Genomic DNA, 22,623 nt, shown 5'->3' with positions numbered 1-22,623 from the left:
ATTAGAAGTCAAAACGTTAATGGTAACGGGGTGGTCAAAGTCCTCTGAACGCTAAATGAATTTGCAACATGCTTCCCAAAGATGGTATTATAGAATATCAGTATGCCATCTTACTAAAATATTTTTTGCTTTTCTTAAGGTTTATTAAGAAATTATTTAGTAATGGTTTAACAAGAACAAAGTTACTACTCTATTAGGGGCAACTGTCAGAATGCAGTCTGCCCAACTTCAAAGCAAACTCCTAACAGCAAGGTACATTATGCCTTGTAAAAGCATTCAGATGTGTCTTTTGACGTTCCTTAGAGTGAAATTACAAAACACACATATTTCTAAATGTAATATTTAATTCAAAACCCAAATGTTCAGACTTAACACTTAGAATGACAAGATATCTCTCTATTATAATAAAAAAATCTTGGGTCGAAACGTGATCTTCTTGGAAGATACTTTGACGTCTCGCGAGAGACACTTTAACGTCCAGTGAAAGACACTTTAAAATTCCGTGAGACAAGGCAGTGAGACAAAAGGACAGCTGCTGTACAGGCTTTTAAATGATCGATGCGCAGCGGGACAAGCAGAACACGCAGCTTGGCAACAAGGAGCAGCAAGCCAGCAGCTGAACCATCCGCATCTCTTTAGCGTGTGTTCAGCCCACTCCCCCCACTTCACAACGTGAGCAGCAGAGATGTGAATTGGCTGGCGTGTATCGCGCCCTCTTTGGGGGGAAGGGGTGGGTGAACGAAGCGAGCAGGGGGCAAAGCCCCCTAATCTTACAATAAATATTTCCAAAAATTAACAGGAAATAAAACTGTTTAATGACTACATAAATGGGTGGCATAATGACCTCCTATCTCCAAGGTCCTTGGTTGAAATCTTGACCAGGCTACTGTTTTTCCTCATGTCTGTTTGTTTTAATCTTTGGGAAGTCCGTTCTTCCTCCACATCCCAAAGATGTGAGTGTTAAGATAACTGGTGGATCAAAACTATTAGGTTAATTGGTGTATCTAAACTTGCCCAAAAAAATGTTACTGAAAAAATAAGTGACTGTGTCCTGTGATGGATTGCAATCACTATCTAAAGATAATACCCGCATTGTACTCATTGTGCTCAGAAAATGTCTCAAATTCCCCAATTTTGCAGTGGAAATATAGGTTTAGGAAGTTAATAGAATCATGATCTGAGAATGAATCAGTCTTAGTGTCTCTTATGACCAATGTTTATATGTTTAGCACAAACTCTACAAATTAGTTACGTTTTTACTGAAATACCTTTACCTTATTTTTATGCCACTCTGATGTAACATAGACCTTATGTTTTGGTTCAGTATTCTGATGAGCTTTTATCTTCTGCGGATGGAAACAATTTTTCCAGTAGTATATGGAATATACAAGTGGTATTCAGGCACACAGAATAATCTCAGCTTGTGAGGAGTTACAGTTTTCACACATGAGCACATGGGAGACAACTTAGAGGGTCAAACACTTGTATTTCCACTTCAGACTGGGGGTTTGAGCTATACTCTAACTTTTTCTCCTTTTCCCCTGTAGACCCACAGAAAACCCAGCATCCTAAGCCCTATTCCGGTCCCCAGTCTCCACCTACCACTTCCATGGCACCAGATCCCACCTCCTCATGACGTCACATTCGATTCTAAGGCTACACTCATCTCTGTCATCATTTCCTGTTTGTCATATATTTATAGCAGCCATTTTGTAAGAAGCAACAGTTCAGTTTGGAACTCATGTCTGTAAAGACCTCTCTACAAACCATTTCCATAGTATATAGTGTGGATCCCCAAACCTCTCTTTGTTTTTGTCCTTATACACAGTATAATAATAGCAAAAAATGCAATTTTCCTCACTTATTGCTCTATAACTTTGAATGCCTGGTATTTTATCTTAGTAATTAACAGAGTCTATGTATAGAAATTGTACAAAGCCCTGCAGATAAATTTATTTTACGAACATTAAAACTGAGCCAGCATTCTTTATAGTGCTTGACAGCTGCCAACACCAAGATTTCATGTTTATAGATGACTAGTTTAAAGGTGTAGGCGAGTTACCATATTGCTTTCACACACTGTTGTTTATTACTGTATTAAAAGAATTTTGCCCATAATAAGCTAAACACCACAAAGAAATCATAAACTAGCAAATGTAGTAATGTCTAGCCAGTTCAGCCAAATGTGTATGTTGACTCAGACATGTCTGCCAACTATTTTTGACATGCAGGCACAAGCTCAGATTGAACCAAGTTAAAGAATAAGTTTATGCACAAAGAAAGCACATATTTGATTGCCATGTATTCATTTTTATTTTTAAAACACTTCACATTATTAACAAAGAAACTGATATGCAAAACCTTTGAAAGCAACATCTAATATAAAATTCAAAGACCATATTCTGAAAGCTTGCTGCTAGCTATTAAAATGTCATTTGAGGCCTTAAGATTATGTAAACTGCTTTGTACCAATTGATTCTAAAATCTTGATGGATAATCCCTTAAAGACACAATAAATGCAAACAAAGGTAACGATAAATATCTATCCATCTGGTGTGAAAATTAAACATTAGATGCTGACCTGATAGATTGTGATCCTAAAACTTTTTATATTGCAAATATGCTGATATCCATCCATTTTCACAGTTACTTAATTCATTGAGGGTAACAGAGACAAAGACTAGACATCAACCAACTCTGCAAGGGTCTGGGGTCCACTTCAGGACACCCTCAGTAATATTGTGTAAATTTTGAGTTACCGGTTAATTTAACACATACATCTTTAGGATGTAAGGGAAAAACTGGTGTATCCACACAGAGAGAGAAAATTCCAAATTCCCCAGACCTGCACTGCTATACACAGTCGGGAAACATTTAATAGTCTTCATACCACTTTCAGCTGCCTCCAACAAACTTTAGCTTCTTGGATGGGGTACACCAAGAAACAGATGATTTCAGAGAAATTGAGAGAAAATGTAAAATGTACACTGTACACTTCAGATCAATCAGATAGAAGTGCCTACCATTGCATCATCATGCTATCCTTGAGAAGTTATTGTCAGGGTTACAAGCAGTATCATTGATAGACTTCTTCAGTTTCTCTGATTAAAACATGGAGTGTGGTTGGTGAGGAAAGAAATACTGAGCAGCAAGCAACTCAGATTTCTTTGGTATTTCCGATGCAAAATACAGTTTCAGGTTATATAGAGTCAAACCATACATTTTGTGAAGAAATGTAATGTTTTCTTATAAATTTAAAAACATTTAACATACTGAAGTCCCAGAGATCTGTTTCTCTGCATGAGAAAAATTCTCAATTAATACTAACTTCTTAACAGAATGAAGCAAGCACTAGGAATTGAGCTGAAGCTACCCTAAGGTTTGGTATATGTACTGTGCACACATTAATTATTGCTCACCTCACACATCTGTAGCTGAAAGAATCGCCTTTCCTTTTCCATTTCCTCAGCAAGTTCTGCCCCGCTGATTTCAGTCCGAATCATCCCATGCTGCTTTGCATGTTCTTTCTTCTCTTCTCTATCTTAGTACTGCAAGGAAGAGGCCATGATTCATTATTAAATAGGATGCATCTCCCACTCATGCACTCAGGGAGAAAAATAAAACCACATCATGCACAGGAAAGGGCCATTCCTTTAGAGTGGTATTATAAGGCATCCCAAAAATGCACAAATTACTTATGTTTGTCAGAATTTGTCAGCTCAAAAAATGCATTTCATGTGTTTCATGCGTTACTACAACAGCTATTTTTAAAAGCACATTTGATGCTGAAAAACTCTGGTGATAAATGCAGTGATTCTGAAGCCAGCTTTTAAAATTTATTCTGGCAAATAAAAGCAAGCTCATCAAATTGTTGTTATGAATATGTACCATTCCATGTGTAGATTTTCTGGCCTACAAAACAATTAGAAGTCAAAACGTTAATGGTAACGGGGTGGTCAAAGTCCTCTGAACGCTAAATGAATTTGCAACATGCTTCCCAAAGATGGTATTATAGAATATCAGTATGCCATCTTACTAAAATATTTTTTGCTTTTCTTAAGGTTTATTAAGAAATTATTTAGTAATGGTTTAACAAGAACAAAGTTACTACTCTATTAGGGGCAACTGTCAGAATGCAGTCTGCCCAACTTCAAAGCAAACTCCTAACAGCAAGGTACATTATGCCTTGTAAAAGCATTCAGATGTGTCTTTTGACGTTCCTTAGAGTGAAATTACAAAACACACATATTTCTAAATGTAATATTTAATTCAAAACCCAAATGTTCAGACTTAACACTTAGAATGACAAGATATCTCTATTATAATAAAAAAATCTTGGGTCGAAACGTGATCTTCTTGGAAGATACTTTGACGTCTCGCGAGAGACACTTTAACGTCCAGTGAAAGACACTTTAAAATTCCGTGAGACAAGGCAGTGAGACAAAAGGACAGCTGCTGTACAGGCTTTTAAATGATCGATGCGCAGCGGGACAAGCAGAACACGCAGCTTGGCAACAAGGAGCAGCAAGCCAGCAGCTGAACCATCCGCATCTCTTTAGCGTGTTCAGCCCACTCCCCACTTCACAACGTGAGCAGCAGAGATGTGAATTGGCTGGCGTATCGCGCCTCTTTGGGGAAGGGGTGGGTGAAGAAGCGAGCAGGGGGCAAAGCCCCCTAATCTTACAATAAATATTTCCAAAAATTAACAGGAAATAAAACTGTTTAATGACTACATAAATGGGTGGCATAATGACCTCCTATCTCCAAGGTCCTTGGTTGAAATCTTGACCAGGCTACTGTTTTTCCTCATGTCTGTTTGTTTTAATCTTTGGGAAGTCCGTTCTTCCTCCACATCCCAAAGATGTGAGTGTTAAGATAACTGGTGGATCAAAACTATTAGGTTAATTGGTGTATCTAAACTTGCCCAAAAAAATGTTACTGAAAAAATAAGTGACTGTGTCCTGTGATGGATTGCAATCACTATCTAAAGATAATACCCGCATTGTACTCATTGTGCTCAGAAAATGTCTCAAATTCCCCAATTTTGCAGTGGAAATATAGGTTTAGGAAGTTAATAGAATCATGATCTGAGAATGAATCAGTCTTAGTGTCTCTTATGACCAATGTTTATATGTTTAGCACAAACTCTACAAATTAGTTACGTTTTTACTGAAATACCTTTACCTTATTTTTATGCCACTCTGATGTAACATAGACCTTATGTTTTGGTTCAGTATTCTGATGAGCTTTTATCTTCTGCGGATGGAAACAATTTTTCCAGTACTTTTCACTTACCCTATATTCTGGATATTTTATTATTATTTTTTTTTCCATCAGTCTTAGTTGCTTTCCATCACCTTCTGAGAAGATCCATCCACATTGTGTGATGTTGCCAACACTATGGGTCTTTTGGATAATGTACTGAGCTTGGTTTAAACTACATACAGTATGTTTAACTTACCACAAATTTCAGAAGTTATATAGGCTGGCCACCAGTGCTGTGCAAGTTCACACCTCACAAGAACTAGCTCAAGTTCAGTTCAAAAGCTGCCTTACATTTATATTATGTCCCAGAGTTTTCTTCGAATTTTTGTTTTTTGCCAAGAAAGTCAAAATTATGAAGTAACTTTGATATTGTTGACTCAGAGACATTTTTCCTGTTATAGCAAATGAACAGTTGCTATATTTAAATAGATGGATTCATAGAGTACAATGCAGATATACCCAAAGGTTATGTGTGATCACACGGATATTTATAGACCAAAGTATTGTTATGTTTTTTAATTACTTAATTCCTAGTATGAGTTAAAGCCTGTTTGGTCTTCATTATTGTGTTTTTTTCTGAAATTGATTTTCTAGCCTAGAAAACCCATAGTTTTTTTTTCATTCGTAAATCATAAGTACTACGCATGTAAATGTCACTCGATTAGTAAAGTGTTTTTTGAAGATAATTTTGTGCAGCTCAGCTGATACACAGCAAAATCTCTGCAAACTTTCACAACAATGCTTCTTTTCAAAGTTTTTACTTATATGTGTCATAATAATTCTTCTGTACACTTAATTTACATGTGCACGGCAGGTACAGAATATTAAAGTGTACTTCAAATGTTTCCAAAAATAGGGGTCGCAACAGCAAAATATGAAAAAGTATAAGGGTCTAAATAGTTTTGCAAGGCATATTGTGAGGTGAAAAATACTGAAAGGCTTTTTAATGAGGCTCTTAAATCACAGAAAAAATATTTAAGGGAATATTCTGGCCATTCTCTGGAACACCTTGGTAATATATATTTGCCAAGCAATATTTACCATATAATATAGTGGAAATGGGATAGTACATTTAACCAAATTTGAGGAAAGTGATTACAAAATACACACATAGCTTAAAACCTAATTGTGCAGTCCTGCTGACGTACATCTAATTTTGACCACAGTCTTCTAATCATTTTGTAGGTCAGAGGGTGTTTAGAAAATAAACCATATAGAGACAAAATATTATTTATTCAAAGTGCATTACAACTACTGCTTAAAACCATTTCACTGGACAAAGCCACAGACGCTGATAAAGTTCATATTAGTAGCATTTGTGCCAATTACAACAATTGAAGACTGCTTGGCTGACATGAGGAGCACCCAAATATAGCATAGGCTTGCAACTTCTAAATGGACTTCAAACCACAACATATACATATATGGTGGAATCAAACCAGTTTAACGCTGTGGGGGCCAAAGTTGCATTTGAATTTAAGGTTTTCATCCCTTTATGTCTGGAAATAAAAAGAGATCTTGGACAATGCATGTTGGTCAGCTTGCAGCACAAAAAGCCAAGAGCAATACTAACTCCTAGAAAAGGGAACCTTAACTGAAATCAGCTGCTCTACTAGAAATGGAACAAAAACTGCACAAATTACTACTATACATTTAAGTAATTACTTCTTTTTGTACATTACTGCATAACTACTATAGGTATTTTTTATTTTATTGGCAGTGAAGCTAATACCACACGTGACTACAATTAAACAATCATTCATGTCCCTAAATATACTGTAGCTGGCCAAGCCTTGCTGAAGAATATTAAGATCAGAACTAATAAGTACAGTAAAATATCCCGAAAGCTCTTTCAAGAAACACTCCCCTTCAAAATCTTTTTTTTTGTTTTGTTTTGGATTTCATTTAATCACAAACTAATAACACTTGTGGCAGAGTCAGTGTTTAAAAGGATTCTTCAAGCAAATCCAGACCATAATGCAATTTCAATTCTTATTATTTTTGGATATATAACATGTCAAATTACCCTTTTAGTAAAGAATGTCCTTTGCAGCTTGTAAAATATAGCACAACACATTTTAACACAAATGCTCTAAAAATCCCACAACCAATACATGGACTCACATTTCAGTGTGTTTGTGTTATTAAAGGAAATGAAAAATAACTTAATAAACTAAATTTATCTGGGAAATAAAGGGTTGTTTGCTGTAATGTACTCCCATTACCATTCATTCCATTCATTTATAAAAATAATACATGGAAATAAGTGAATACTATAAATTAATCTTACACTTTTGTTTCATAATCTTTCCAGGCCTTATCAAAAGGCTTTTTCAGATCCTGTAGTGAAAAAGAATTAAAAAGAAAGATGTTCATTAATTGTTGACACAGTGCAAAGGACAAATTATATATACAGTACATACTGTAAAATGATTTTAAATTTATAGATTGCATTTCATTTTTATTCTACAGGTATTCTAGAAGCCATGACAAGAGAGTAAATATCTATTCAAGCCAATGCATCACTATAATGGCTGCGATGTAGTGCATTAAGTATATTACACTAAAGGATTGCCTCAAAGGTTTGTAATTAAAAAGCTGGGCCACTGAAGGTTACACAACTATCTTACACATGACATGGCAACCTGGGTTAATCCTGGCATCTATTCTTTGCTCCTTGCAACCCTATACTAAAAAGTGGGTTCAGAGACGACAGATATATGGATTCAGATACATATATCAATTTGTCCGCTTTCTGAACTGGCTTACAATGCCAAGCCCTGGATTCTAAACAGCATGGTTCACCCCTTAGCAAATCACTTAACCTACGTGAGCTCCAACTGTAAAATAAAATTAAAAAAAAAAACAAAACATTTTACTTATGTTCTGTACTTATAAAGCATCTTGGGTTGGGCTTAAATATAGAAAAACACTAAATCATGTATTATTTGTTATCGGACATTTGAAAAGTGCCATTTGACATATATTTTGAATAATATTCTTAAATCTAATTAAGGGTCATGTGGGGGCAAAACCAATCCCAACAATATTAGCTGAAAGGTAACAATCAGCCCAGGACTTGGAACCAATGGAAAGCTCACCCAGTCACACAACCCCACTCAGTGCTCACTCCTCTGTAAAATGCCTCATGCACTTAAGGGGGTCAAGCAAAGAGTTCAAGTGTGTCTGAATCTTTATATATATATATATATATATATATATATATATATATATATATATATATATATATATATATATATATAAAAACGCAATGCAATAATTATCAAGATTCGGTTTACTAAGCTAAATAAAACAGCATAACTACATTTTAATTGCACAATATTTTACCATTAGGATGTATCTCACCATGTCTCTAAAGTGGGATAAAGCAATTTTACAAAATTAACATATAAATAAGATGAATTCTCTAACAGTCACCCGGGCACTTATGTGGTCAGGCGATGTCCTGTAAACTTTAGGGGCCACCTCAGTAGGTTCAGAATCTCAGAGTGTATTTCAGTGTATTTCAGAGCCCCCATATTCACAAAATGTCCAGGTACAGCAGAACTGTTCCATGATTTCTTGTCATAGATCATAAAGAGCAACGTAACAATGTTTCCTCACAAAGGCACACTGTGTTCTGCCAGTCTTTCATCAGTCTGTCAGTCTTCTCCAAGAGAACTCAGTTCCAGGGAACTCACTATACATAAAGACTGCTGTCCTTTGACATGTGTTTACTCATTATATTTTGGAGTCAGATCTCCAATAATCAGTATTGTCTTCTTTACTTGTACACTCCATGACAAGTGTGTCCTTTGGGCCAGTTCGACTATGACATGCCTTTGCCAGCTGAGCAACAGTCACAATATATTACACTGTTTATATACAGTATGAACACACATGCATATATACTGAAGGAACAGAAGGTGAAGGTCATGAAAAGAAGTATATTGCTAGGGTCGTACATCCACCTAGGGTTGATAATAAGATTTGGGTATGACACCAATCACACATTAGGAGATGATTACCAAAGTGGCTTATGGAAAATTTTACTAATTTACTAGAAATAATCTTATTTTTCTCAAGTACACCAAAATTTTGTATCTTTACATAATCATAGTTTTCATCCAAGGAGAGGTATCACATACAGATAAATAAAAGAAAAAATTAATTGCATTGTTTTTGTTTCTTCCTTTTCTTGTGTAATTGTTACTTTAATGTTATGCTTAAATTTACAATATGTTCTAGTGCACTTTTACCTTTGAATGCAATGTTCCCCTCTCTGTCTTAACATGATTAAAACAAGAATGTCTTTAGTCAGTTTCCCTTTATCTTAAAAAAGTCCTAAATCTGACTGTTCATTTGGCATATTCATCATTGGTAACTATACTACAAGATAAATGACAAGAATATAACAACAGTGTTAATGATTGATCTTTCAAATATACTTGAACAAAAAAGATATCAATTTCATCAGTGTTTTAATTCAACATCTGAAATGTGGCAATGCTGAAATTCAATCAGCTGTGATGATTATAAGCTAAAAGATGCTGCTTGTGGAAACCCAGCAGGAGTGATAAACAATTGCAGGAAATGATGAGCTATGACACCTTCTTAAAGGTTTATTCTATAACAGGAACTATCTCTAAAGATACTAAGATTCTAACAGAAAAACTTCAGCCAGAAACGCTTTGTGTCAGGTGTCTGCCTCTTCACCCCTCTTGGTCACTCAACACATACTCCTCATCGGTGTGCTAGAGAATATGTGGAAAATTTTACTTGTAGAGTATGAAGATGTAATCACAGATGATGTTACTGGCTAATGATCAGTAACTAACTGGGGTAAAAACAGGAAATACCATAAAAAATGACAGCTTCGTCATATGCAGGAAACAAATGCAACAGACAGAATCAGGCAAGAACTATTACAAAATGGGATGACAGGAATATTTGTTGTAAAAACACTAGGAAATATAGCAAAGTTCAAAGACAAGACATACAGTAAGCATGATGAGTCAGTAACAAGAGTGCTAAATCAGTGTTGTAGGCCAGCATAAATAACAGAAATATTATAGCTGAAGCATGGCTCTAGTGACAGTGAACTAAAGATCATCACCACAAGCTAGAAAGTAGAGGGTGTGCTAAAAAATGCAGATGGACAAAACACAAAGCAGCATGCTCCAGTTAAGATGTGACTCTGGAAAGAAAATAAAGTTTTAACTGCTAACCTATCAAGTTTATTCAGCATTTTGTAGCCTATCTAGCCCTAGCTAGTAGCAGACTGAATTTAATCTAGAAAGTTGTTATTATGGGCGGCATGGTGGCGCAGTGGTAGTGCTACTGCCTCACAGTTAGGAGACCCGGGTTCGCTTCCCGGGTCCTCCCTGCGTGGAGTTTGCATGTTCTCCCTGTGTCTGCGATTCTAAATTGGCCCTGGTGTGTGTTTGTGTGTGTGTCCTGCAGTGGGTTGGCACCCTGCCCGGGATTGGGTCCTGCCTTGTGCCCTGTGTTGGCTGGGATTGGCTCCAGCAGACCCCCGTGACCCTGTGTTTGGATTCAGCGGGTTGGTAAATGGATGGATGAAGGTTGTTATTATCCAGGGGTTATAGGGTCATTATTGTCATATGTACAGAGTACACTGAAATCTTTTACTTACGTGAGCTAATTAACATAGATGATAGACAAACTTTTATTGATTGATTCATAATTTTAAAAGATAAATATCTTACGCCACTGTGATGGTAAACCAAAATGAACAGTTCAATATCTATAGCTGGTTGTCATTTGAAGTGTAATGATTCCTTTAGTTAAAAAAGGTACTCTAAGAGTAGTATATATCTTTAATGCTGAAACTTTTGGTAATTAATTAGTTGGATTATATCTATTATAAAACAGAAAGGATGAATGAATACATTGCATGATAGTTAAACATATTGCTGTTTAGTATTTCCAAATACTGAAAATTGTCTGTCCATTAATTCAATCTGTATTAATTCAGTTTTATGATTGTGGAGGGCTATGCAGATTCTGACAGCAATGGGTCCAAGAAGAGAACCATCTTGGACAAGTGGCAATCATTCCCAGGGCACAGTCATTTACATCAGGGCAATTTAAACTCAACAATTAAATTAACACAAACATTGGTAAGAAATATGAGGAAATTCAGAGTACCTGTGGGAAAAGCCTAAGCAGATGGAAAAAGCGTGCAAGCTGTAGTTTGTATGTTATTGGTCTCTCCACTGAAGCTCACTCTGAGGGACTGGCTAACCCATAAATTGTGGGCTTTCTCTGCAACTTGCATCATCTACGAATAACTCACAAAGACATACATACTATTACTACAGCCAGTTCCGACAGTAATGGGCACAAGGCAGAAGAGCACTGAGAAAAACACAGACATACAAAAACACAGGCCTTTATTTTGATGCATAGGACTGTTTTTCACTTTCTAGGCAATACTACATATCCTCTTCAATGACCCTCTTAATACTGTACATATTTAGATCATATAAGTAGTAACTGTAAATTGTATTTTTTTTTCTACTGAACATTTTAAATTTCCACATTACTGTTGGAGTGTGTTCTTTTCTGATATAAGAGAGATCACACTAAGTCAGAGTCCACATTATGAGATTTTTTTAATAGTTTTGGGGGCTTTTTGGTGAATACACTAGTACATTTTGATGTTTTGCTCTCATTGCTTTGTGGAAAAACAGTTCAGACTAACAGACTAACAGTTTTACAGAATAATGACAAAAATCCAAATGTTTACTAATTATTGCCTAATAAATCCGATTTATTTAAAAAGTATTGCTGAAAAAAGGCCAAAAAAGCAGTGAATACATGGCCTTCCAGAATGGGCTATTGCATTGAACCAGTTTATACTACACAGTTACTTACACCTGCCATTAAAATAAGATGATGCCTGACTCTTTCTGCCTCTTTTTTCAATGGCTCTCCCTGCTTACTCCAATAAATGGAAGAATGAAGACGTATCTTTAGTAACTGGGCTGTTGTAAGCGGTAATTAAAAAGAACATTAGTGTAAATGTGGCCTCCTTGAACAGATAGAAAAGCAGCCAAGAGAAAAACAGCAGATGTTTTTTGACATCTAAATTATGGCTGGTCACAAGTATATAATGTAAACAAGGATATTCATTTAACCATAAATCATTTTCTTTTGCCTTGTTGGTGGGAAGTAGCTTTATTTTTTTATTTTATTAAATTTCCAACAAAAGGGAAAAAAACAATTACTGCCTTTTGGACAAATACAGGATTTTCAAGTTGCAATAATGAAATATCAGCTAATTGACATGAGAGCCAGGCAAAATTGTGACCACTAGACTAATACAAGTCTCCTGTCTCAGAGGTGTACAGGTCCACATCTTTCAATCAAACCATATTTTTTGTTTGTTTTGCAACAGAATGTCTTGTCTGTCTGTGAATACTGAATAATTTATAGTGGTTAATTTATCAAATATGCACTTTACAATTGAGAGTTTATAGCGGAAAAGCATTTCAGCTCTTATTCTGTCCATTTTTTTTCTTTCCAGAAAGGCATTTAAAAGCCACCAATCTGCAACAAACACAAAGGTATGAATGAAAAGGAATGTACTGCTTCTCCGAAGAAGACTACATTGATTTGCTCTTTTTCCATTTGGCAGAATTGATTGTTTGTTTTAAAAAAAAACTGTAAATAAATGGAAAACAGAATGTTTTGTTCACAGACATTTATTTCTGTCTGCTTGCCATGTTTAACAACAAGTCCTGTTTGCTCAATTTTCTGGCAAAGCACACAAAAACAAACTGCAGTTTAAATTTACATTTAACTTGGTCTCCTCACACAAATAAACAGAATGGCTAATTAAGCAAAAAAACTTAATCTGTAGAAATAGGAATCGGAAACTGAGTGGAAGACTCAGTGACTCGGTTAGAAAAAGTGTAGCCACTGCAAATCTCCATGGATTAAGTAAGCTGTGTTCTGCTACATACTGTAGATTCTGAAATAACTTTAATACATCCAAAGTGTGGCATAGTTTAAAAGAGGTTAACTGCTACCACACAATTGTAAAATTGGTCCAGTCACTTTTTCTGTAAAGTCTGCATGTTATGTTATCCTTGTGTTACCACCAACTTGAATTGGCAAATCTTAATTGGCTCTGTGTGGGTTAGTGTGCCCTGCAATAAACTCTCTTTATATCCAGGGTATGTTCCAACTGTTGTTGGGACTGGGACCAGATACAGGAAACCTCTAAGCAGGTTAGAAAATGAATGAATGGATGAATAATATAGAATCCTCAAGCATTTAATTCAGAATGACAAGGTGAAAAAATTCCTATAAATGCTAAAACCAACATAAGCACAGGAAAATGAAATCTGAAATAAATCTAGCAATCATGGCAAAGATATAATTATCAGTAGAACTGGGCTCAAAATGATTCTTTCTCTAAGCATGTAACCTTTAATAAGAAGGGGCTTCACACAACCTGTGCTCTTAAGGAAGCGGAAAAATGATTTTTTTTCTGGGGGAAAATCTAAATTTTACAAGCATGAATAGCAGGAATTAAGTTGAAAATGACTTTGTAGTCTGATGAGACCAAATCTGACCTTTCCCATCTAAGCTCTAAATACGTAATTCTCTTAAGACCATATCATATATGAAGAATGGAGGCAGCAGCATCATAGAGATTACGACAAGTGGAGATCTACAGGAAAATACACTCAGAAAAATAAACCATTAAAACAAGAATGTCTTTAGTCAGTTTCCCTTTATCTTAAAAAAGTCCTAAATCTGACTGTTCATTTGGCATATTCATCATTGGTAACTATACTACAAGATAAATGACAAGAATATAACAACAGTGTTAATGATTGATCTTTCAAATATACTTGAACAAAAAAGATATCAATTTCATCAGTGTTTTAATTCAACATCTGAAATGTGGCAATGCTGAAATTCAATCAGCTGTGATGATTATAAGCTAAAAGATGCTGCTTGTGGAAACCCAGCAGGAGTGATAAACAATTGCAGGAAATGATGAGCTATGACACCTTCTTAAAGGTTTATTCTATAACAGGAACTATCTCTAAAGATACTAAGATTCTAACAGAAAAACTTCAGCCAGAAACGCTTTGTGTCAGGTGTCTGCCTCTTCACCCCTCTTGGTCACTCAACACATACTCCTCATCGGTGTGCTAGAGAATATGTGGAAAATTTTACTTGTAGAGTATGAAGATGTAATCACAGATGATGTTACTGGCTAATGATCAGTAACTAACTGGGGTAAAAACAGGAAATACCATAAAAAATGACAGCTTCGTCATATGCAGGAAACAAATGCAACAGACAGAATCAGGCAAGAACTATTACAAAATGGGATGACAGGAATATTTGTTGTAAAAACACTAGGAAATATAGCAAAGTTCAAAGACAAGACATACAGTAAGCATGATGAGTCAGTAACAAGAGTGCTAAATCAGTGTTGTAGGCCAGCATAAATAACAGAAATATTATAGCTGAAGCATGGCTCTAGTGACAGTGAACTAAAGATCATCACCACAAGCTAGAAAGTAGAGGGTGTGCTAAAAAATGCAGATGGACAAAACACAAAGCAGCATGCTCCAGTTAAGATGTGACTCTGGAAAGAAAATAAAGTTTTAACTGCTAACCTATCAAGTTTATTCAGCATTTTGTAGCCTATCTAGCCCTAGCTAGTAGCAGACTGAATTTAATCTAGAAAGTTGTTATTATGGGCGTGGTGGCGCAGTGGTAGTGCTACTGCCTCACAGTTAGGAGACCCGGGTTCGCTTCCCGGGTCCTCCCTGCGTGGAGTTTGCATGTTCTCCCTGTGTCTGCGATTCTAAATTGGCCCTGGTGTGTGTTTGTGTGTGTGTCCTGCAGTGGGTTGGCACCCTGCCCGGGATTGGGTCCTGCCTTGTGCCCTGTGTTGGCTGGGATTGGCTCCAGCAGACCCCGTGACCCTGTGTTTGGATTCAGCGGGTTGGTAAATGGATGGATGAAGGTTGTTATTATCCAGGGGTTATAGGGTCATTATTGTCATATGTACAGAGTACACTGAAATCTTTTACTTACGTGAGCTAATTAACATAGATGATAGACAAACTTTTATTGATTGATTCATAATTTTAAAAGATAAATATCTTACGCCACTGTGATGGTAAACCAAAATGAACAGTTCAATATCTATAGCTGGTTGTCATTTGAAGTGTAATGATTCCTTTAGTTAAAAAAGGTACTCTAAGAGTAGTATATATCTTTAATGCTGAAACTTTTGGTAATTAATTAGTTGGATTATATCTATTATAAAACAGAAAGGATGAATGAATACATTGCATGATAGTTAAACATATTGCTGTTTAGTATTTCCAAATACTGAAAATTGTCTGTCCATTAATTCAATCTGTATTAATTCAGTTTTATGATTGTGGAGGGCTATGCAGATTCTGACAGCAATGGGTCCAAGAAGAAGACCATCTTGGACAAGTGTCAATCATTCCCAGGGCACAGTCATTTACATCAGGGCAATTTAAACTCAACAATTAAATTAACACAAACATTGGTAAGAAATATGAGGAAATTCAGAGTACCTGTGGGAAAAGCCTAAGCAGATGGAAAAAGCATGCAAGCTGTAGTTTGTATGTTATTGGTCTCTCCACTGAAGCTCACTCTGAGGGACTGGCTAACCCATAAATTGTGGGCTTTCTCTGCAACTTGCATCATCTACACGAATAACTCACAAAGACATACATACTATTACTACAGCCAGTTCCGACAGTAATGGGCACAAGGCAGAAGAGCACTGAGAAAAACACAGACATACAAAAACACAGGCCTTTATTTTGATGCATAGGACTGTTTTTCACTTTCTAGGCAATACTACATATCCTCTTCAATGACCCTCTTAATACTGTACATATTTAGATCATATAAGTAGTAACTGTAAATTGTATTTTTTTTTCTACTGAACATTTTAAATTTCCACATTACTGTTGGAGTGTGTTCTTTTCTGATATAAGAGAGATCACACTAAGTCAGAGTCCACATTATGAGATTTTTTTAATAGTTTTGGGGGCTTTTTGGTGAATACACTAGTACATTTTGATGTTTTGCTCTCATTGCTTTGTGGAAAAACAGTTCAGACTAACAGACTAACAGTTTTACAGAATAATGACAAAAATCCAAATGTTTACTAATTATTGCCTAATAAATCCGATTTATTTAAAAAGTATTGCTGAAAAAAGGCCAAAAAAGCAGTGAATACATGGCCTTCCAGAATGGGCTATTGCATTGAACCAGTTTATACTACACAGTTACTTACACCTGCCATTAAAATAAGATGATGCCTGACTCTTTCTGCCTCTTTTTTCAATGGCTCTCCCTGCTTACTCCAATAAATGGAAGAATGAAGACGTATCTTTAGTAACTGGGCTGTTGTAAGCGGTAATTAAAAAGAACATTAGTGTAAATGTGGCCTCCTTGAACAGATAGAAAAGCAGCCAAGAGAAAAACAGCAGATGTTTTTTGACATCTAAATTATGGCTGGTCACAAGTATATAATGTAAACAAGGATATTCATTTAACCATAAATCATTTTCTTTTGCCTTGTTGGTGGGAAGTAGCTTTATTTTTTTATTTTATTAAATTTCCAACAAAAGGGAAAAAAACAATTACTGCCTTTTGGACAAATACAGGATTTTCAAGTTGCAATAATGAAATATCAGCTAATTGACATGAGAGCCAGGCAAAATTGTGACCACTAGACTAATACAAGTCTCCTGTCTCAGAGGTGTACAGGTCCACATCTTTCAATCAAACCATATTTTTGTTTGTTTTGCAACAGAATGTCTTGTCTGTCTGTGAATACTGAATAATTTATAGTGGTTAATTTATCAAATATGCACTTTACAATTGAGAGTTTATAGCGGAAAAGCATTTCAGCTCTTATTCTGTCCATTTTTTTTCTTTCCAGAAAGGCATTTAAAAGCCACCAATCTGCAACAAACACAAAGGTATGAATGAAAAGGAATGTACTGCTTCTCCAAGAAGACTACATTGATTTGCTCTTTTTCCATTTGGCAGAATTGATTGTTTGTTTTAAAAAAAAACTGTAAATAAATGGAAAACAGAATGTTTTGTTCACAGACATTTATTTCTGTCTGCTTGCCATGTTTAACAACAAGTCCTGTTTGCTCAATTTTCTGGCAAAGCACACAAAAACAAACTGCAGTTTAAATTTACATTTAACTTGGTCTCCTCACACAAATAAACAGAATGGCTAATTAAGCAAAAAAACTTAATCTGTAGAAATAGGAATCGGAAACTGAGTGGAAGACTCAGTGACTCGGTTAGAAAAGTGTAGCCACTGCAAATCTCCATGGATTAAGTAAGCTGTGTTCTGCTACATACTGTAGATTCTGAAATAACTTTAATACATCCAAAGTGTGGCATAGTTTAAAAGAGGTTAACTGCTACCACACAATTGTAAAATTGGTCCAGTCACTTTTTCTGTAAAGTCTGCATGTTATGTTATCCTTGTGTTACCACCAACTTGAATTGGCAAATCTTAATTGGCTCTGTGTGGGTTAGTGTGCCCTGCAATAAACTCTCTTTATATCCAGGGTATGTTCCAACTGTTGTTGGGACTGGGACCAGATACAGGAAACCTCTAAGCAGGTTAGAAAATGAATGAATGGATGAATAATATAGAATCCTCAAGCATTTAATTCAGAATGACAAGGTGAAAAAATTCCTATAAATGCTAAAACCAACATAAGCACAGGAAAATGAAATCTGAAATAAATCTAGCAATCATGGCAAAGATATAATTATCAGTAGAACTGGGCTCAAAATGATTCTTTCTCTAAGCATGTAACCTTTAATAAGAAGGGGCTTCACACAACCTGTGCTCTTAAGGAAGCGGAAAAATGATTTTTTTTCTGGGGGAAAATCTAAATTTTACAAGCATGAATAGCAGGAATTAAGTTGAAAATGACTTTGTAGTCTGATGAGACCAAATCTGACCTTTCCCATCTAAGCTCTAAATACGTAATTCTCTTAAGACCATATCATATATGAAGAATGGAGGCAGCAGCATCATAGAGATTACGACAAGTGGAGATCTACAGGAAAATACACTCAGAAAAATAAACCATCTTCAGAAAACCAATGCAGTCAGAAAGACATCAATGAATTGGAAAAAGATTTATACTCCAGTAGGTCAATGATTCAAAACTTAAAGTGAACACCACACTGGAGTGGCCCAAGCAAAGCAAAAATCTCAGAAAAACTGCAATAAGAATATTTATTAAGAACTGAAAATTGCTGTTTGGTAATAATCTGTATCTTGCTTAAGAAATATTCTTTAAAAAAAGTTCAAGAAAGCGAAGCATTTCAAACAGTAAATCTTATTAAGAATTACTGTTTCTTTATAAAACACATGTCTGTAAGGCACCAGTGCAAAATACAGATGAAGAGGAAAAATATACATTTACTGTATTTGAAAACCAAGATTAACAACAATGAATTTGGAAGGATCTATAGAAAGGGCAGAACACTGGTACTGAGGTTGGTGCTACTGACTCACATCTCTATGTGGAACAGACACATCCTTTCTTGTGTTTGTGGGCTTTTCTTCAGGTACTTCAATTAATTCCATTAGCCCAAAAGTGTGTGTGTTCAACTGTGCACTTTGATGGACTAATGTCCCATTCAGAGTTGATTCTCTGTACCTGCCTTTTACCCAATGCTACAGAGATAAGTTCTGGCTTCTTGTGATGACAAAAATTGGAACAAAGATTTTTTTGTTAATGGTCTAATTAATTTGTAGAATTTTGATGGCATTACAGTCCTCCTCAATGACAAGAAGCAGAGGACTGCACACTAAAATACAGGAGATGAATTGATTCAAATATTTCACACATTAATTAAAACTGTCATCTTCAGCGAGCAAGAAAGATTTTTTCTTTTATAATCAAGCATCACAAAAAGGAAGTAATTATACTTCCTAACTTCATAGCCAAAGAAACTTTTCTTATGTCTTTTAAAAACACACACACAGACAGGAACCATACATTCCAATAGAGTAAACTTCATTTGGTTTTAAAAAATGCTTAGCATCACATACCCTCATCATCTACATAATGAACATATTAAAATCAAATCTGAAATTCAAAAAAGTTAATTCCCTCAAGTGCTGATGTAGGCAAAGGCGCTTGGGAGCTAGTAGCGATTTTACACTTGCACTGTGAAAAGAAAGCAGAGTTTATTCATTGTAGACTAAACTGTAAAAATGTTGAAGTGTAAAAAAGAAAACAGAAAACTCAAATTATGCATAAAGAAAACTTTCTTACCCCTTTAACGCCTTTTAGATCACCTTTCAGAAGACTATCCAGTGGAAATGTAATGATATTGTTCATGTTTTGAAACTGAAAAAAAAAATAAAATATGTAACCACACATCTTGCAGCCTTCAAAAAATCAGTTGAAACCTCCATTTTATACTGTGTTTCCTTAGTGCACAAGGTGGTTTTGCTCACTAAGTATCATTCAAAAACAATTTGAAGTGCTTAAGGAATGCACATAGCTCGTGGTAATTTTGTTGGTGTTCAGTTTTTGCTATGGCAGGCATTTTCCTTATCATTGACTTCAAAAGTCTTCAACTCTCAGTTTTAGTTCACCCTTTATAATTTTATATTGTAGGTATGGTTTCTAACTTGGCCTAAATGAAAAAGTTTCCAGTTTATTATCTGCAATAATAAAATAATTTCTAGTAACTTAAAGACATCAAATTCATTTGGAGACAAAATGTTGTTGCTTATTATAATTTACAATCTATATTATTCTCACATTGTCAAAATAAATCTTCCATTAATCATCAGATCCTTATAATCCAGTTCAGTTCCACATGGCAGGAGCATATTCTGACTGGCATCTCATCTAGGGTTAAGAGCTCCTTATGGCTAATGCTGCCCAAACAGGTTTCAGTCTCCCACAATCCTTCAATGGAGAAATCACTTAGGAAGATGGATGAATGGAAAGATCTATCATCCATATTAGTGGATAATCAAATACCAGTTTCAGCTTTGGGATTGAAATAAACAACATTCCAATTTCAACCTCATCCATCCATCCATCCATTTCTGTTTTAGCAAAACAGACATCTGAATGCTTTGTATTATAGCCAAAGTTAATTTTTGAAATCAGCAGAGAGGTTAAATGTTAAGAAACGTTATTACAAGTTAAGGCTAAATTGCAATTTCAGTCTTCAATTATGCCCAGCTGTGTTATTCTGTATAACTTCTTGTAGAACAGTGTCTTGAGTTAGAGGTATAGTATGGCGGTGGAAGGGGACTCCAAAGCAGAGTTTCTTGTTCCTTATTATAAGTGTTCACTTCATGCTAATACATGCAAGTAATCAATTGTAAATGAAAAAAATAGTAATTTTTCGTTTTCAGATTGATGAGGTAAGTTATCTACTTTTGTAAAGAAATACTCACAAGTCATACAGAACAGGAAGAATTAAGATGAAAGTTAAATATACCTAGCAATTCCTGAACTTCTTTATTTTTAATGGTAGCAAAAGCAACTATTCTTTAGTTAAGCAAATAGGTGTTTTTTGTTCTGTTTGTTTTTATAGCTGCTTTGCAACTCTCATTTGAAATAAACACGCATGCATTGGAGCCAACTGTTACATTAAAGGGCAACTTCATTTTGTTTCTTCTATCTCGCTGACTGTAATCAACGGCCCATATCTAATCTTAAATTTCCAATCTAAAACATTGATAATGTTTTGCTACAGTTACTGTACACTTTGCTAAGTGTTCTCACTTGAGTCCCAAAAAATATTCTCTACGTTATCTTTTATATATATAAATGCCTCCCCACTGGTCTTAATTTGTTTTTTTTTTTTCGGTTTTTTATTCCAATGCTCTTGAATGGCTTTTTTTTAAATGAAAAAATCTGTTCTGAAACCTGTTTTAAAATGGTCACCTGGGCACATAGCCATTCCACAGATCCACTTACTCAATGGGTTTTTGCCATATCTTACTCCTCATGTCATTATGAATAAGCAGGAACCAAGATTCCCCAAAGCTTTTCTATTCCACCAATGTCAGGTGCTGGCACTGGCAGATCCACTGCAAATGTAAGTGAAAGTGTTTATTACTACTAAAAGGCATAAAAGAGGAACTGGTAGGGACTGGAAACACAATATAAATGAGGTGATATAGGAAAAAATTCAGGCTGGTGGTTTTAGATAAGCACCAACAGGTGGTGCTGTGCTTCGACTTTCTGACTGTCTAGAACTTAATTGCTCCCTAGGCACAAAGTAATACTGAGGGAATATTTAGGAAACGTCCAGACACATAGGTAGTAGCATAAAGACCAACCTCCTGTCATTTTAAAGAAATGGACAGGTAAACTGTGGGTGGGCTGGACTTTTAAAATATGGTAGGAAGCTAGACCTTATGAAAAGCATGGGATTGCTAGCCAAACTTCTAGTCAGTTGGTCTTAGGAGTTCCCTGGGGGGTCTTTCTACCCTGGAAGTGATCCAGAAGCGTTCTCCTGAAGGACTTCCCAAGGGTCTTTCAAAAAGCCCTTTCACACTCCAGCAAGAGGTGTATGGACTTGGGAAAATCACTGGAAGTAAAAACTCTCCTTTTGGGAAGAAGGTCAAAAAACAGATGGTGAGTGTGGAAGGTACAAGAAGAAAAATAAAGGTAAGAAAGTGGGCCAATTACCCTCCGAAAGAATCAGGAGACTTATTGTTTAGTCAGGCACAGAGAGTAATGGGTTTATTATTTCACCCTTCTTTTCATTTTGTCATTGTTTGTTAAAGTGTTCCTTATGGGTCAAGTTACTGCATCTTTGTTATAATAAACCCTTTGTTTTATACAATTTCTGGTCTCCCTGGGTTACTCTGGGTTGTTGTCAGCTACAGAAGTTGAAGTTGGTTTGAGAGATTACCTGCCATACCCCATTCTGACATGTTAAGAAAAATTAGTCATTCTGATAGGCTTCTTTCAGGACCATTCAGGTGTGCAAACGAAGGACATGAAGAGAATAGAAGCCCACAGCAGTGCAGGCACATAAAGAGCCTCACTCATAATTAGTAAAATACATCATTCTACCTTCAAGTGGAATGGCCGGAAGCACATCATTGACTGAAGTACATCGCTATTGGACCAAAAAACAAATCTTCTTTACCCACTTCAAAACAATTGACTCATCCCTGTGACCACTGTTGTTCTGTAACTGGCTGACTGTGTTACTTTACAAGTCAGGTCAGCTCCTGTTTGCCACCTCTTTTAATGGCACATTTTTAATAGAGCAGTAACACAC

At 35.7% G+C, this 22,623-nt stretch overlaps 1 protein-coding gene across 5 annotated transcripts in view; it reads right to left on the bottom strand.

Moving 5' to 3' along the window:
• asap2a (ArfGAP with SH3 domain, ankyrin repeat and PH domain 2a) overlaps window positions 1–22,623 on the bottom strand; it is a 197,144-nt gene that overhangs the window by 64,836 nt on the left and 109,685 nt on the right. For all 5 annotated transcript variants that reach the window (XM_039748872.1, XM_039748874.1, XM_039748876.1 and 2 more), the window contains exons 4-5: window positions 19,635–19,709; window positions 7,556–7,605 (exon numbers count right to left, since the gene is read on the bottom strand). In XM_039748872.1, the coding sequence (XP_039604806.1) occupies window positions 7,556–7,605; window positions 19,635–19,709 (125 nt within the window). The remainder of the gene's footprint in view (window positions 1–7,555; window positions 7,606–19,634; window positions 19,710–22,623) is intronic.

Source organism: Polypterus senegalus, chromosome 3, assembly GCF_016835505.1.
Source record: "Polypterus senegalus isolate Bchr_013 chromosome 3, ASM1683550v1, whole genome shotgun sequence".
In the NCBI taxonomy this organism is placed as follows: domain Eukaryota; kingdom Metazoa; phylum Chordata; class Cladistia; order Polypteriformes; family Polypteridae; genus Polypterus; species Polypterus senegalus.
This window is presented reverse-complemented; position numbering and strand designations above follow the sequence as displayed.